The 18,031-nt window shown below is 43.6% G+C and overlaps 1 protein-coding gene across 2 annotated transcripts in view; it reads left to right on the top strand.

Moving 5' to 3' along the window:
* The window catches only part of cdh4 (cadherin 4, type 1, R-cadherin (retinal)), a 253,674-nt gene that overhangs the window by 97,202 nt on the left and 138,441 nt on the right, over positions 1-18,031 (top strand). For both annotated transcript variants that reach the window (XM_050038978.1, XM_050038977.1), the window contains exon 3: positions 4,885-4,908. In XM_050038978.1, the coding sequence (XP_049894935.1) occupies positions 4,885-4,908 (24 nt within the window). The remainder of the gene's footprint in view (positions 1-4,884; positions 4,909-18,031) is intronic.

The following is an 18,031-nucleotide window of genomic DNA, read 5'->3' as shown; positions in this document are numbered from 1 at the left end:
CATACTACTCATAATATAATTATAAACCAAGTCACTTACTTATCCAACAGCAGCAAGGCAACATCCGTGTCTGCCCTCAGCCCAATTTCTTCCTTCAGGGCTCTCCACCAAGGAAAAGTGACGCCAATACAAATCCTTGTTTGCCTTCTCTGTCGGTCACTTTCCTTCTTTGCTAATAGACCTTCAGCCGAACGTCCAGGCTTTTTCTTTGTGGTAGGATCCACTTCTGAATTGTGTCTTGGCCGCTTCTCCGCCATGTTGCTTTCTCTTTCTACCTGCACTCTACCTCTTGCTATGACACTCTCCGCTTTTCCTCCTCCTCCCTTCTTGTTGTGAGGAAGCATTTCCTGTGCGCCAGCGCGGGAATGTCACTGGTCGACACGCAAACTAATATATATAATAGATATATATTGAAAAATACCGCGAGATGTTAGAGGAGCCGATTGGCTTAATCAGCATTGTGTCATCTCCTCTAGTAGTGGCTTGGGTGAAACGGACATTTACGGAGATGGTTATATGCATGAGAAATTCAGAAAAAGAAAAAAAAATTGGTTATAATAATTATCTGCTTATAGTGATCTATTTGACCCGGACGGTAAAAAATACGGGCGCACGTGTGTAAATTAACAGTCCCTTTATTCCAAAAGTCATAAAGAAAGCAAGGGAAGAACATTTAATAAAGCCCTGGAGGGCGGGAGTGGATGAACCCGGTTAAAGAGTACATGCCCGGACGGGACACTCTAAAACTAAAGCGAGCGCCTGCAAGGGGGCAGGGATCATTTCGTTGGTCAACAGTAAACCTGGTGCTCTATTGGTTGGGGGTTTTTGACAGGGTTGTTACACAAAAACATCCAAGAGGAGGGCAGAAATCTGAGAGCAGAAATTCCACGAGCGCACAGAAGCAGCTTCAGCACGAGGAGAAGAGCTGAAGCTGGAGCAGGAAATCTGTGCAAGCAACATTGTATCTGAGTGCGAGCACACAGTTTGAGCAGAAACAGAGTAGATCTAAGTGCAAGCAGAGGCTATTTGAGTGCAAGGGCAGGATTTGAGGGACAATATTACAAAATCTGAATGTTAAATCAATAAATGATGCTCTTAAACTGATATACCACTCTCTTGAATAAAGATAGGGATAAAGCTCCATAGTAGCCCACCACTAAATAAGTACAAAGAGGGGACTCTGAGGTCGTAGACAGTAGTCCTCTGCCAGACTGGTTAAACCGAACCCTGTGTATTGTTGACCACATTCCCACCATGCAGACATTTTCACCAAGGATGTTTTTTTTCTTCAGTTTTTTGTTGTCACTGCTGTGCTGCCAGTGTCATTGTGTGTGACAAAAGGGTACTTGAAAATCTCTTAAACAACAAACCTGCAACCATCTGGAACAAGGACAGGAACACTTGACTAATCCCGCGGTTCGATCAAACAGTTTAGACCTGTGACAAAAGCATGTGAACAGAGGTGAGCAGTGAGAATTCCACTCCTCGCTCACTGAGCAGTCTGCTCCCTCAGCTCACCTACTCAAAGCTGCTCCAGGCGGCTCTGTTCAGAATTGCTCCACACTCAACTCAGATTTTACCACTCGCTCCAAAAAAAGAAACAGACGCGTTGTATGTTAATTTTAGTTTAAACAGTATAGTATCCATACTAATTTACAATAAAGCATGTCCTTGGCACATTTGTCTGGTTCCTCGGGTCGGGCATGCTTATGACTCATGGTGTGAGTGGTACCAGAGGGAAATTGAAGCAGAATGCAGCAGGAGATAAGGTGACACGCCAACTTGTTAAAAAATCAGCCCTACGCTTCATCTAAAATCCTTCCACTCGCTTGCACTCAGCTCTCCTCAGATGCTCTGCCTGTGACATCATCATCCTAATTGATACAAGTGAGCAGTCAGCTAGCACACCTGGTAATTATTAATTGGCTGTTACAACCTAATGCTCAATAGATTATATGCAATGATCTGTAATAATGATACACATTATAATATACAGTAATACCCATCATGTCTGTGATTATAACTGTAGAAGATGACAGCTGACGGGAGCTGGTCAGTCAGGTAAATGGGTTCATCCACAAGATATAAGGCTCACATAATGTTCCATGGAAATCTTACAGACAATATGTCTTCATGTGTTAAAGCCCTGACGCATCCGTGACACACCTTCACAGGTGTTTTGAGTTAATCTGCCTGTTTGGACCTCTTCCCAGGATGGTGTGGGTGTAAACACTGTGCTTGAATGACATCTACTTGACCCTCTTTTTAGTGTTGCTGCACCTGTCAGGTCGGTAAAACACACACCTTTGTCTGTGCTTAGCTCCACCCAGAGAAGAGGTGTGATAAGCCAGACTAAATAAAAACACGTGTAGGTGTGCAGGGCCATTAATGGAGTACATGGAGTTCACATTAATGGAAAATGTTTCCCGAACACCAAATCAGGCATTTTTTGTGTATTCCAGTACTTTGAGTTACAGGCTGTGGCTGATTTGGCTGTTACAGCATGTACAGTGCTATTGTTGAAAACCTTGAAACCTGTTGCAAAGAGGTTGTGGACGAATGCCCAGCAACTCAATGGGGGGGGGTCTCACTTACAAAACTGACAGACATGGTGCATCATTAGTGTGTGTGTGTGTGTGTGTGTGTGTGTGTGTGTGTGTGTGTGTGTGTGTGTGTGTGTGTGTGCGTATGCCAGTGTGTGTTGCTGCTCGGGAGTGCTTGCAGGCCAACTGAAGAGAGAAGGAAAAGCAGCACTGCTCTGCACCATATGCCAAATATGAGCCTGCCTGCCAAGTTGTGGGGGATACTGGCAAGTGCTAGCAAGGCTGAATTCTTGACAGAGGGAGATGAATAATTGAACATGTGCGGAGCGAAGTTCTGTTGGGATGGAGTGGGGTGCCTTTATACGTGGAGAAGGGGAATGGAGACAGTCGGACTGTCTACGAGCAAAACTCTCATTTAGATAGTGATGTGTTGGCTTTTTGTAAACAAGTCAAAAAGTTTCTGAGAATTCAAGATATAACCAAGAACCATGAAATACCAAAGGCATATATATTTGGTCCATATGTTTCAGAGAGGCATGCACACTATAGACACTTTTCAAGATGCGCATTACTTAATGATTTCAATTGAAGAACGGGGGTTGAAAAGGCAGGTGGGAAGAGGATAATGTTGTTTGGCTCGGCTCCATCCAGCAGAGATTTTAATTGGTGATTACATGTAGGATATGAGACATTTCCCCATATGTTCCATATGTTGCAGGTTCCCCTTGGTTTTGTGTCATCATTTTAGAAAGTGTGTCATCAATCAGCACATCATCCTCTTCAGCAAATCTACTCAGCATCTCCTGACAGGATACTGTAGAATCATCATTGTGCTTTGAGCACAAGAAAAACGAAGGGCTAAAGGTCTGCAGCCAGCCGATGTTTAAAGCCACTTAGGCACAGTGGTGCTCTGAGCTAAATGCTAACGACAGCATGCTAATATGTTCACAATGACAATGCTAACTTGCTGATTTTTAGCAAGTATTTTAGCAAGTTAGATTAGTGTGTTAGCATGCCAACATTTGCCAATTAGCACTAAACACAAAGCATGGCGGAGACTGATGGGAATGTGATTGTTAGAGGAAATAAAACTGTGACCTAATGATGGTGCTTGATGAGTAGATTGGTTGTCAAAGTTATAACAGTTGATCCTGAGGGGAATCAATGCACGCATTAAATGTAATGGCAATCCATACAGTCCAGTTAAGACATTTCTCAAAGCCACAAACATCAACCTGCTAGTGGTGCTTGGTCAGTAGGATTCATCCTCTGGGTACCATGAATGTCTCTCTGTCCAATATTTAATGGCAATCCATTAAATAGTTATTGAGATGTTTAAGTCTGGAGTAAAGTGGTCCCAGCCAGACCACTCTTGAGGCTAAAACTGGGACAATTAGATTATTCTCAGCATTTCTCGCCAAACTTTTGTGAGACAGCAAAGACTAATATACAACATTATCATTTTGCTCCTGAAAAACTAAAGTACTCCTGTGAGAGGGAAGGCCTGGAGCCACCAGAGAACTTTTTGTAACACTTTTATTTTATACATTTTTTCATCGCTGGGATGCTGGGGCTCATGATAAAGTAAGATGTCCTGAAACCTCGAGTTCCCAAACCAAGCGCACTTGATCGGAGTTGGTATTTTTCTAAGTTTCAGTCCGCTTTAAGGCTTTCTGGATTAAAAATCTAAGCAATAAATGGAAAAATGAGCCATGGTGATTGCTTCTGATCAAATCTGACTAAGCAACTCTGCTGGAGGACATGAGAAGGGCAGGCAACCAGGAGAGGAGACGTCAAGAGCCTCCACGGCTGCCTCTCCTCTTTCTGTCACCCAGCTGCGGTGCCAAGGTCTGAATAAATACCGCCCACGACGATGTACATAAGTGTGTGCAATATGCATATGCAATATCCCGCAATTCTCTTGTGTTTCATTGAGTGAGCACAAGAGCAATATAGACATCACAACAAGCGTTTGAAGATAATGATGAATCCCACTGCTTGAGGCAATGACAAGAAGTATAAGAGAGAAAACAAACTGTATTCTGGTTAAATGGTGCTGCCTGGATAATAGACAGAGACAAATGTGAGCGACTACGCAGTTGTGACAGCAAATTTTCTCCAATAGTAGCCCTCCTCTCTGTATACTGTATGTCACTGTCCGGCTATTGCCTGTGACTTTCTATTAATCCTCAGAAATTGATCTGTTTTGCTCTCTTGTTTAACGGTGACTTTAGTATTGCAATGCCACTTTTACCGAAATCTATTATGTTCTAATCATCATCCTCTCTCTCCGCTCCCCTTGCCCTTTTTCTCCCCCTCTCTTTCTCTCCCTCGCTGACAGATACCACCCTGTCCAGTGAACGTGGTAAGTACCGCCGCCGCACACACTCCCTTGATTTAGAGCCATCTGTGCATGGACTGGCGACAGCGGATTGGCTGTTTGCGTTGATGTGGAAGGAACCATTCTCAGATGTTCAGTCTCAGTGGGGGAGCGCCGAGCCACAAACATCATTTGCATCACCAGGAAGCTATTTTCCCCCTCCATCACATTGCATGTCACGGCAAATGTTGAAATGAGGAGAAAAACATCAAGCAGAGGCAATTATGAAAGCAGCATCGACAGACCCATGTGGCCAATCAGAATTTGAATTTAGCATATTTTCCCTGCATGCATTTTGCCTCAACCTACTTAGTCAATTTACCCCCTTTTGACTCCAATAGTATTCAATAAAGAGCCAATAAGTGGTATCTTTTTCACTTTGTCTCATTCCAGCTTTAGTGGAACACATCTCTAAATAGAGAGTAGATGGATCCCCCCACCGAGGCAGCTTCCCTTTTTTATTTTATTTTGAATTTGGCTCCCCTCTGTTGTGCTGTTATTAATGGCTTCCCGTGCTTGGAGGAGCACTTTAATCACTTCATCAAACAGGTTGAAAGAAAGAGTCCATCTGCAGCTTTGGCTTTGTTTATATCTTAGGTTTATTTTGTGTGTGTGTTTGTGTGTGCGCGCTATGGCCTGACATCTGGTTTGCCCTGTAAGCAGCGTGAGAGCACCTGTGTCAGCTACTCTTCTTTTCTAACACTGCTTTGTGTGTTGAAAGATGTTCCCACTGTACATGTTATCACTAGAGTTTCAGTATGGCACTGAGACAAGACGTGATCCCGCTGAACTCGCTCTCCGCTCCATGAGGGATGATGCTGTGGGGCGAAATTGTCGAGCTAAATTGGTGTGGTGGCATCATACGGCGTAGACAAAACACCACATGCTGTGTGTCTGGTCTTTGAAACCTCAAAGTGGCGAGAGGGAAGAGAAGTGTAAAGTTGTGGTTCAGATCAAGCAACTTGAGGTTTATTTCCGCGTGCCTGGTTAACCCCCATTTGCTGGCAGAGGAGACGGTGATCCGCAGCACGGAGAAGCTTGTGTGATCAATTTTTCATTGCCAAGCTTGCGAGAGTATGGCACTTTTTTTCAAATCCACAAAGAGCAGGGAATAAGAAGTCACAATAGACAAAGATTTGTATTCACCGCGAGTGTTATCCTTGCTTTTGACCTCATCTCTGCCTTTCTTAACCGCTCTCGCATTAAAACGCACGCATGAGTTCTCTCTTCTCCCACACCTCCTTTCCTGTTCTGTGCTGCTAAGTAGTCACATAATGTGAATAATGTTCCACAATGAAAGGCAGAAAAAAAAGAGGAAGGAAGTAATGAATGGATTAAAAAGCAGGTGAGAGAGTGAGAGGGGGAGGTGTCAGGGCAAGGTCTGTGTGCCCTTGGTCCCACGATGAAACCCGGCCAGCAGGCAGCCATCCAGCCCATCAGTCACCAGAGCATACATCATTCACATCATTCATATCCTGTTTTCATACATGTGCACAGCATACAGTGTATGCCTGCAGTGAACATACTGGTGCTCCATCCCTGTGTCTTCCTGTGCTTAACAAGCTCCTCTCTGCCCCCTCTGCAGCGGTGGGGTGTGTTTGGAGTCTTCCGATAGGCCTCCTCAATGTGAAGTGGCTGTCGGCACATCCTCTCCTAGCTTAATTGGCTGTACCTGAGGCAGGAGGGCAAGGTGTAATTGCGATAAGAGAAAATGCTGTGCTTGGCTGGTTTTAGGGCCCTTATCTATAGTCTTTGGATTGATTATGGTTTTTCTGCCAGCCGTGCAAATTGTTCAACCCCATCAACTGCACTGGAAACCACCTTAACTCTGTCTTGGCCAAACCGCAGTGCACATAGGCAGACTATAACCCAGACTGTGCATGTGCTGCTGATTAGGCTACCATATTCTGACCACTGGCTTTAAATTGATGTGACTAATCTTTACTGGTTGTGTTTTCATGCCTCCCCCCTTTTTTTTTTTTTTTGCTAAAGGCAACAGGGATTTTATTAGAGACAGTACAGTTGAGCATCTGGTGTACCATATGAGTGTCTTTTTATGGTCAGATTAACAAGGCTATACTGTATCTCCCTGCAGTTACTTTCATCTCAGTGATACAATTTCAGAAATCAGCATTTATCTAAATGCCAAAACATATTAAAGCAATAGTTTGCTTAGTTGCTTTCTTTTTGAGAGTTAGATCAGATGGTTGATACCTCACATGTCTGCGCACAATCTATATACAGCCACTTAGCTTAGCTTAGCATAGACACTGGAGATAGTTGGAAACAGCTAGCCACGCTCAGTCCAAAGGTAACAAAATCAACATATCAGCACTTCTAAATCTCACAAATAGATATACTGCATCTTGATTGTTTTATCCCCTAGACTTTATATAGAGATGGACAGCACGTCTCCACTCACTCTCACTGTAGAAAAATGAAGCAAAAATATCTTGGTAATGGCCGCTGCCATGTTGTGCAGTTTATGTCATTTCGAGACTTTGCAGTAGCGATCTCTGCGGTATTGAGTTCCCGCCCATAAAGCCATCCGACCGATCACTGCAGGCACATCAGTTGGCACACACACACAGGGTTTTCCTTGGGTTTTTTCGAGACCAAGGCGGCAAATGCCTGTGGCAGGGGGCATCTTGAAGGCTGTACTTTTAGATACACCCCCCCCCCCCCNCCCCTCTATTAAATATGAAAGGAGGCTGAAAATCACAAGACATGTCTGTTCTGATGATACAAGTCAGCCGTCCTGAAATGTGTGTTTCTCTTCTATATTACACATTCTACATCTCGGAGGCGACATCTTCCCACATACGGGCTTCCTTCACCTTTCAAACGGGGCAGAGCTCCGTGGGAAACAGTAGGAGAGACACAGCCAGAGTGGGAACCGGGATCCGACACAACACTGGAAGGAGAAGCACGTCCGTGGAGCTGTGCGCCAGACGAAAAAACAAGCGCGTCGCACCAAATGCACGGCGCTAAACCGTGGCTTTGGGTTGTGAGCGTACATGACGCGCGTCTACATTGAAAGTAATGGGTTTGTGCATGCAAAAGACGCTACATCTGAATGCCCCCCATACACAGAAACACGCTTTAACCAAGGCAGCGTCCAAAATCACCTAGGTGGCCCGCCTTTGTCTTAGATAGGCAGGGAAAACCCTGCACACAGCTGTAGATCATCACGTCAAACCCCCTTATTTATAACATCAAACAACTAATTAATCCAAACTTATCAGAAAAACAAACACTTGAACATACATCAGCGTGGCAGGAACTACCTAAAAAGGCAGAAATCATCTTTGGGGAAAAACATTTGATCTGTGATGTTTTAGTTTGGCCCATGTCACATTCGCTAATATTGAGGGGGCGGGTTTATGCCTTATACTGCAGCCAGCCATCAGGGGCGATCGTGATGTTTTTTGCTTTACTTCTGAGGAGCTGTCATACCATCTATCTTTATTATGCAGTCAATGTTTAATCCGTACAAAAACCAGCAAGACTCCAGTAAGTCACTGCACCCCAGCCAAGAAATAAAGTAAGACTAACCCCTGGTAAAACTGCAACTTTTTGTTTTTCCACAGTTTTTTTCCACGGATTAAACAACTAAATATAACATGTTGATGAGTGAGCTTCAGATCTGCTGGTAGACTTATTTCCTCACAGTGGGACAGAGCCAGACGAACTGTTTCCCTCTGCTTCCAGTCCTTATGCTATGCAAAGTTAACTGGCTGTTTGCCCTCAGCTACTTATTTAGTGTACAAACATGAGAGAGGTATCAGTCTTCCCATCTAGTTCTTTGCAACAAAATCCAAAAAGGGCATTTCCCATAATGTTGAACTACTGCGCTAACTCTAGATTATATTCTCTAATCTTCCACATGTAAAGTTAATACCTCTGCACCAGATGCAGCTACTAAAATGCTTTATGTACAGTCTTTCTCTGTGTCTGTGTTTCCCCCCACCCCGTCCTCTCTTTCCCTGGTTTTGAGTAGTGGTTGGGGCTGAAAGAGCAGCTAATGGGCTGTGAAATGTCTCCAAAGCTAGAGCAACAACAGAAGCTAATGTTTCAAAGCCCCTCTGAAACAACACGAGCAGCGAAGAACCCTGACAGTGCAAAGAGAAGAAAAGGGAGTTGGTGGTGGTGGTGGGGGGGTGGCATCCCTGGTTTCCTCTAATGTGTCAGAGAGGCCATTTCTGTCAGCCTAATTGTAGTGAAGCCTTCCTAGTGGCCTTGGTGAAACGGCGTAATTGCCTTCTGGAATGGATCAGACTGCACTGTTGGCTGCAGTCTGTAGGGTTTCCTTTTCCCATGTAACTCAAGATCCTGAGCACAGCTCAAGAGTGCTGTGACATTTGCTGTTTCAATCTTTCTAGCAGCACAGCACAATGCTTAGTAGAGCAAATTCAGGGCTCAGGGATATTGACAGGGCAGCTTGATATATTACAGTTGGTAAATTTAGCAGGACAAGTTGATTTACCTGCATGGAACCTGAGAGCTACTGCTCCAAGTGAACAGAGGGATGGAGTTTCACAGTAGCCTTATTGGTACTAATTTGAACATGTGTTCATTTAAAGAGTCTACTTAATAATCTAAACATTTATGTGTTCTATTACACTAAAGGAATAATGCAAAAAAGAGAGAGATCCTAGGTGGAGATGTTAGCATTAAATGTCTTTGCCAAGGCGGAGCTGGAATGGAATGCAGTTCTTGATCATTTGCAAGCATTTTTCTCTAAAATGTGGTGAAGCGTGCGACCCCTTCTGCTTCTCTTCCCCCTCAGTACCAATTAAAGCTGTTTTTCTGCAGCAGATCTTGAGCTGATGAAGACAGCCACTAAGAGCTCTTGAAGTAAAGTCGCACAGGACCTGTATGGCAGATGGTTTGTGCAAGAGTATGTGCGAAGAGAGAAAGAGGCAAAGAAGGAAACAAACAAGCATAAAAATGGCAGCCTGTCTCCAGCGAGGAGCTCCTATTTTCTACCCAATTTAAGACTTACCATTTCCAAATTTTCAAACTTTTCCTCAAAAAGTGCTGTCAAACCTGCGGGAGACCAGGGGAAACATAAGATCTTGTTCTGTGGAGAATTTTTGCACACAATCTTCCAAAAACTATTGAGACAACTCAAGTATTTCTCAGCAAAAAAAAAAAAAAAAACAGTGCTGGGAGCTGCTTGATCTCATGGCTTTGACCAGCTCTCCCAGCTGAATGGAAACAAGCTTTGCCCCAGCCTTTTGCTACAAAGGCTGAGACGGCAGAGAGTCAAGGCACAGAGGACAGTGCCTAATGGCTACAAGTCCGGCTCTCCCTAGCGGATAACATGTTTCAAAAGGATAAGGCTTGATCAGTATTTTTTTGGAGAATAAGGCTCTTTTTGTGATGCAGATGAGAGCAGACAGGAAACTTGCTGGAACCAATGGGGTCTGAGGCTTTGTGGTTCAGAGCAGATCATACACCATACAAGCTTTTCTTCTTGGTCGCACCACTTTACTGCACAGTGTATTTTAGTTTACTACACCTTGTGGTCGCTTGCCAGCTTCCATCATTATCAAGCCTCAGAAAAACCAAACATCTTTGTTGTCAAGCTTCTGGAGGCATGTCTGCATGGATAACTGCTTACATCTCTATACTGCAGCTTTATCATTTCAGCAATGGTGTATACTTGACCAATTAGTTCACACTTCATTTTAACACCCGAAGTGGGACTAATGAAGCCTGGGTTTAATTATACCAACATTATGTGATATTATGAGGAACAGGAAATGGCAAAGCACACTTTAGTATCTCTCCCCTCCATCATCACCTCCTGCTATGGGAGCCTTTTCTCTCTCCAGCTCTCCCTCCATCCCTTTACTGTATGCATCTCTTCTCCGCTTGGTACTGTCAGGCACATCCTTCCCTTCTCCCAGCGACGAGGCTGGATGGCACAGAAGCATTAAGGGCCTGTGAGACAAGGCTGGTCTGGGCAAATCCCTACACAAATTAGAGTGTAGAGACCATTATTAAAGGCAATTGCCACTGCGTGCTACCAACAGTTAAATTACAATGTCTCTTGAACAAAAAGGCGAGCAGTTTTTATTACCCCCCTTTCTCCCTCCCTGCCAGAGCTGCATGCTGGAGCGAGTGCAGCTTTGGAACTGTGTCATCCTTCAAGATCTGGGGTGGAATTATAATGTACTATGGAGCTGACATTCACATGAAGCCTGGCCCTCAAAGAGGCAGCATGCTCATGATTGGCACCCGGGTTTGCACAAAGAGCATTAAGTTTCTTCGTTTCGGGGAAAAAAAAAAAAAAAAAAAAGCCTGATATTTTTCCACACACATTTCACCTCAGATGCTCAGCTTCTCAGAGGCGCACGAAATACTCAAGTTTGCTTTCATGTGAAGTATACTGAGGCGATTTCTGTGGCTGGCTTTTAACTCCTGCATTTGCTTCTTTTCTCTGTCAAATGGGTATTTTAGCGGGAACGATTTGCCTGTCAATCACAGCTACCTCTCAGTGTTCCTTACATGCACAGATTACTTTGCTACTGTGAGGATGCACTGGATTCTCTCCGTGCACGCAAATGAGCATACACTTGTGTTTGTGGATATGTTATGTGTGTGGGTAGGTAGGTGGGTGTGTGTACATGTGTGTATGCATGTCAGACATTTCATAAGTACTAATCTGCCACTTCTTTAAGATTACTGCTGGAGCTCTACTTCATGCGGCGCATGTCAACATCCCAGCTGACAGAACCTGCTGAGTTCCTGTTTCCTTGACGTTTATTCTAACTGCACTTCCCTCTATGTTACCAAATGACTTTAATCGACCTTAACTTAACACATTAATATCATTTAAACTCTCTCTGACTCACTTCTCCACTGCTGCACTGAATTTTTCCCATTTAGGGGCAAATTTGGTATGTGGAGCACATCCAGTCTCACTGGGCCTTTTTCCATTAACGACATAATACTGTTGTGTAATTATTGCTCATCTGCACTTGAAAGCAGATACCACTAAAAGCTGAAGAACTCACTAATGATATTGCTACAGTTGAGTACAGTCCAGTTATTTTGTTGACGCGTCAACATGAACAATTCTTGTATGGTTTTAAACACCAGAAAGCAGCTTCACCATAATGATGGTAAAATTGTAATTGTAATCGTAAATGTACTTACAATCCCGAAAAAATGCTATGGGGACTTTTAGTTTCTGTATGTATCACATGCGGTGCTAAATGTTTAGTTAATATACACTGTCTTTTGTTGTAATAGTTAAGCCACAAAACACAGGAAGTTCCTTTTTTATCTTGAGGGCTTAGACACTGAAATAGCTCCAGGACTACACTGTAATGCAATGCAAAGTATTACCACTCGTTTTAAGGGAGAGAGAGAGGAAGAACTGTGAAACACGCTGTAAAGTATTCTCCCTGGGAAAGAAAAATGAAACGAACGAGTGTTTTCTGTGAAGTATGAAGAGGCGTATTTTTCTCACCTATGACAAACTCTAATTTCCTCTGCTCCCCAGTCACGCAACTGTCAGAATCACTTTCCTGCAACAATTTTCTCCCCCGTCATTCCAAAAAGCACATTCACCATCCACTTGTGAGTCAGGCATGCAGGGCAGCATATGGCCATTGTGAAGAGAAGAATTAAAGATAATAATGTGTCACCGTGGATCTGCAGTTTCTCATGTCATCCATTTTTTTTTCTTTTAATGACACTGAATTTGACTGTCTGCTGAGGTGTTTATACAGTCGATGCTTCATACAGTGTGCAATTTCTTGATGAATATTTGAAAGTCGTGCTTTTATTTTAGCCACTTAGGCAGAGCTGTCTGCCTCCTCCACATGTGCATCTACTACTGTGAGTGATTTCCTGCATATTCCGTGATGTTTTTTGACAGTCTCCAGCACTTTTTTCCATTCAGCTGCGGTTTGTATGTGACCAGAGTAAATTTAGCTACATATTAAATATTTGATGTTGTCATTCTGATGCCACACAAACATGCTAACGGTCTGCCTCTATGGATAGCAGTGTTGATCGGTCAGTCTGTCCTTCGATCCACCTCTTTGGTGGAGACTGAAATATCTCAGCAACCATTGAATGGATTGCGGTAAAAAAAATTGCACAGATATTCATGTTCCTCTGAGGATGAATCTTAATGACTTGTGTGATCCCCTGACTTTTCCTATTGCACCAACATCCAGTGAAATGCTGGCGCAACAGGTGACCATACACCTGCTAAGCTAATGACATTCTCATCAGCCTCAGCTGTACTTTGTGTTTCATTAGGAAATTTATTAGCAAATGTTATCATGCTAACGTGCTACAGTGAGATGATGAGCATGGTCAACATCATACCTGCAGAACATTGGCATGTTTGACTGTCACTGTGAGCATGTTGATGTTAGCATTTAGCTCTAAGCAGCACAATTCTATAAAACTTCCTCACGTTAAGCCAGATGTGTGCTGGAAAAGCGAAAAAGTAAATATGAAAAAAGAAAAAGGGTTGATAATGTTATCACCAGTAACATATTTCAAGTGTTTAAGTTTTGTAAGCTCAATTTTTCCTGTGAAACATATTTGTGACTCCCCCAAAATGACCCTGTCGTTGTCCTTTCCTCATCCTCTATCATCATTTTTGTGCTCTATCGTATCAATGCCCCAATTCATTTTGAATTGATTGAACTGTTCCGCACCACTGATGTTTTTCATTTTAGGGCCAGGGGAAAGACAGCATATTGCTGGCTCAACCTTTCCAAACAGCACCTGTACAAACTGTTTTTCTTCGCCCCACTCTTACAGCTCCATCACTCTCGCTCTCGCCCACTCTGTAGATTAGCCCTGCACTGTGCTAGTGGAAGAATGAGGCCAGCTAAAATCAAACATTAATCAGCTGCTGTTTTATAAGACAGAGGGAGCGCCTGCACTCCCTGGGTCCCCCTCCTTCTTGCCCTTAGCCTGCCCTACCACCGAATGTTAATGTGACTGCCATTACTCATTTATGAGCTGCCCGCTGCTGGCTGCCCAGAGCCTGGTGTCCAGGCCTAGGCTGGCAGGGCAGGCTCACTGCTGGTGCACGGCTGTGCCAGGGCATTCAGCGGTGGCAGGGCCAGGTTTGTTTTAAAACAGAACATGGTTGGGTGGGCCGTGCTGTTAACCGTCTGAAATTGGACTCTGGTGTTATTGGAGCGGTAGGCGGTTGTGAATATGGTGTCATATTTACAGTGGGTGATATATAGAGTAAGAAACACAATTAGAAAACAACACTGTCATCAAAACTGAGAGGATCGCTCTTTCACATAAGAACAAATGCAAGCTGTCCAATTTTTTATTCAGTAAATGGGCAATTTGATATGATGTATTCACATTTGGATGGTTGTAATTGGACATAAATCTTGCTAAATTGCCTCCATGGTGAGACTAAGTACCCCGATATGTGCAGACAGGCAGCTTTGAAGAGTTGGAGCTGAGTGGTTGTTCTTGGTATCCAGGACACAGAGCGCAGCAGGAGTCATTCTTATTCTTAGTAGTGACATCAAAAGAAGCAAGTGTGTGCAAGGTGAGGCACACAGACACTCTCTCCTGACAGCGTGTGAAGGGTTGCCATCAGTGTCAGGCTCTGTGGCAGTAATTAATGAAGGAAGGAAGTATGGGCTGTGTACTCGTGTGTCTGGACCTGCTGTGTGTGTGTGCAAAATGTGTTAAGAGAAAGATTCAGGAATAGAATAAAACAAAGGGAGCTGAAGATTGCATGTATTTATGTAGCAGGTCTTTTACCTCTGTGCGGCCGTGAGCTCGTGTGCAGCAGCAACACTAAATGTGCTGCTTAGCGTGAAGTGGCTGACGATCCAGGATCCTACAGATTGTCACGCAATCCTGTTTCCCAGATGGCCTTGCTCTTTGCCTCACCTTTCTCTCCATGGTGCTACTGCTTCAGTCAAACTGAGTGGATGCAGTCCAGTGGAGCCTTCACTGTTTCCATACATGTTTAATGCCTATACTAGAATTACCGCTGTTGGCACTCTCCAGCACATGTCAACATTTTTTGGTGTTGCCGTTACAGCGTTCCCTGCTTCATACAAATGGGTTTCCTCTTGGAACATAACAGGGAGCTTTGAACAGTGTTACACGCTGAATATTTTAAATATAATCAGCCGACAGTGGAGTAACTCAGCCTATAACCGTCACTGTTGCACATGAGGAAAGGGTGCACAAACAGAGTTTCATGTTTATTTTAAGAAAACTCGCCCAAGGAGAATGTCTTCTCCTTCATCTCTCTCTTGCCTATGAAGCCTCATATATTTGTGGCCTTGGGGGTATTCTCAGCATGCAGCAGAAACAGGAAGTGTGTAGCCTGTGGCTAAAAGGTAGATACTTCTCCTGGAGTGTTACACAGTGCACATACACACATGTATACTTCTCTCCTATGGGAGTGCTAATCCCCAAGAGATGAAAGGAGACTCCCACTGCTCTCTGATCCCTGTGTCCTGCTGCGGCGGTTCATTTGGTGCCTGGCGGAGAGAGACAGGTCCAGTTGATGCTCCCACACATGGTGTCCTTGACCGAAGCACAGACGTGACTTAGGCCAAGCCCCATGCTGATCCAGAAAGTTCCCTATTAGAAATCGATGCCCGTTTGACGCCCCTTTCATTCAGGCGCTCTTTGTGGTGTGTCTGTATCACCATGGAGAAAGGAAGAGAAAGGAAGGGCAGATAGAGAAAGAGAGAGAGCGTGTGCCTGTGTGCATACTGACGACCCCTTCACACCTCTGAATCATGGTGTCTCCTCATGGGAAGCCAGGCGTTAATGCTAGATTAACTATCTCCGCTTCATTATAGGAAACAGAGTCCTCTGCTCAACCTTGGAGCTTTGAAGTGGTGCAAAAGTTCACTCAGAGTCCATTGACCATGTCTGCTTTTATTGTGTTTGTGTGCTCTTACATCTGTGCAGGGATGCATGTGTGTTTACACGTACAGTACATGTCCAGCTAATATAATTGTGTACCTCTGGACTATAAGAGCAGCAAAGAGAATGCTTGAGTAAATGGCTTTCAAAATTATTAAATAGGAAAAAAGAAAGGCGAGGCTTTCCTTGCAGGAAGCTGCTTCAACTTCTGCGATGATAAACTCAGTAATAGCCTCCACCCTGGTGCATCCTTGGCCACACTGAGAGCACTGTGGCTGTGGCTGCGGCTGCGGCTGCTGACTGATGTAGGTCTTTGTTGTAGTTCTCCTCAATGTCATGAATTTTAAAGAACAGATAATAAACCCCAAGGGCCCTTATTCAGCACAACAGCACTTAATAAGGAAATTGCCAACCTATGTCCTCTACATTTAATCACAAATACAGTCCAGATGGCTATCTCCAGTTCTGATTACATCCTTAATTCTCTGCTTGACTGCTAGCCTAAATGGGAACCTTCCGTCGGAGAAAGAAAATAAAAGAATCAGCAGTAAGGGATTGCTCAAGGTGTCTCTGCAAAAGGTCTCTTATTTCCTGAACCTGAATCCCACGCTAAAGCCCACCTGGTTTCATAAAGTCAGAGGTGCATAAAATCTTATATCAAGGTATTTTATATGCGAGTCCTTGGAGGGAGAAAAGGAGAGTGAAAGACGGTTTGCGTTTTTCTTTTTGCAATAATGAAAATGCAAACTAAAAAATTAACCTAAGCTCTAGGCTTTGGTGGTATCACAGTATTACAGTATACCAGTATCAGTGTGTATACCAGTATACCAGGTTTTTAGAAATCCCAACAGTATGATTTTCAGTAGTATCAAATATTCAGATCTTCCTCTGTCTATCAAACTAATTCGGAGATGATGTACTGAGAATGTATTATATGTAGTGCCCATTACGTGCCACCAGAGGTCAGTCTCTACTGTACATGTGGAACAGGCAGCGAAGCTTACAAACATGGTGACTGCAAGTGGTAAAGATAACATTACAGGACTGTGAACAGCAACAACAGAGAGAGACCGCGGGAACAAAAGCATATTTTCACATCTAACTCTGTGAATTGAAGCTTTATTTCAAACAAACCAGAGCTGGTGAGTGTTTGAGTAGTGATCTTTGACTAACAAGACTAACTAAGATGGTTGCAGTGAGTTTTATTTTGTGTCTGTCGAGTTTGATTGAAGTGTGTTTTACTTTGGGTTAGTAAGGCAATTCAGATCTTATTTCTGTGAAAGAGAGAACCTTGTATTCAGAAGGTATATGGTTGAAAAAACGGTGTACGATTATTACCTTTAGGACCTTTTACCTGACATTTTAGGAGTTAATTGTCAATTTATTAAACTTGAAAAGCTACAAGATCTTGTCCCACCCCCCATACAGCCGGGGCACACAAATACCTTCATATACTCCAATGGTAACACCAGCTGCAGCCACTATTGGCAGCCTCTAGTTTTGTCAGCATACTTCCAGGCACTGGGTCTAGTTTCTGAGCAATCTGCTTGGCTGTTTTTTTTTGTCAATTTCTATTATGGGCTTTTTCCTCTGTGTTCTCACTCTTTAAAGGAATTGTTCAACATTTTGGGAAATATGCTTATCCGTTTTCTTGGCGAGAGTTAAATGAGAAGATCAATACCACTGTCATGTCTGTACAGTAGATGTGAAGCTGGAGCCCGCAGCTGGTTATCTTAGCTTAGCATACATACTAACAACAGAGGGAAACAACTAGTCTGGCTCTGCAAAGGCAACAAAATCACTTGGCCAAGAAATAGTCCAGCATAACCCCTGTGAAATGGCAGATTGTCATTTTTCCCCACTCGTTTTTTGTGTGGATTAAACATACAAGATATGACGTGTTAATTAGCCAGCTTTAGAGGTGCTGGTAGGCGGATTGTGCTACCTTGTGAGACAGCCACGCAAGATGTTTCACTCCGTTTCCAATCTTTTGCTAAGCTAAGCTAACCGCCTGTTGGCTCCAGCTACAGAACATGAGAGCGGTATTGATTTTCTCATCAAACCCTTGGCAAAAAGGCAAATAAGTGTATTTCCCAAAATGTTGCTTTTAGAGCAAACACATGCAGAGGAACAGGGCTGAGCGGAAGACAAGGATTTTGCAACAGACCTCATGGGAAATGTTAACTTTTGTTGAGCATATAATCAGTAG

The sequence above is a fragment of the Epinephelus moara genome, chromosome 24, assembly GCF_006386435.1.
Source record: "Epinephelus moara isolate mb chromosome 24, YSFRI_EMoa_1.0, whole genome shotgun sequence".
Classification (NCBI taxonomy): Eukaryota; Metazoa; Chordata; class Actinopteri; order Perciformes; family Serranidae; genus Epinephelus; species Epinephelus moara.
Note: the sequence above shows the minus strand (reverse complement) of the source record. Positions and strands in the feature narration are given on the sequence as shown.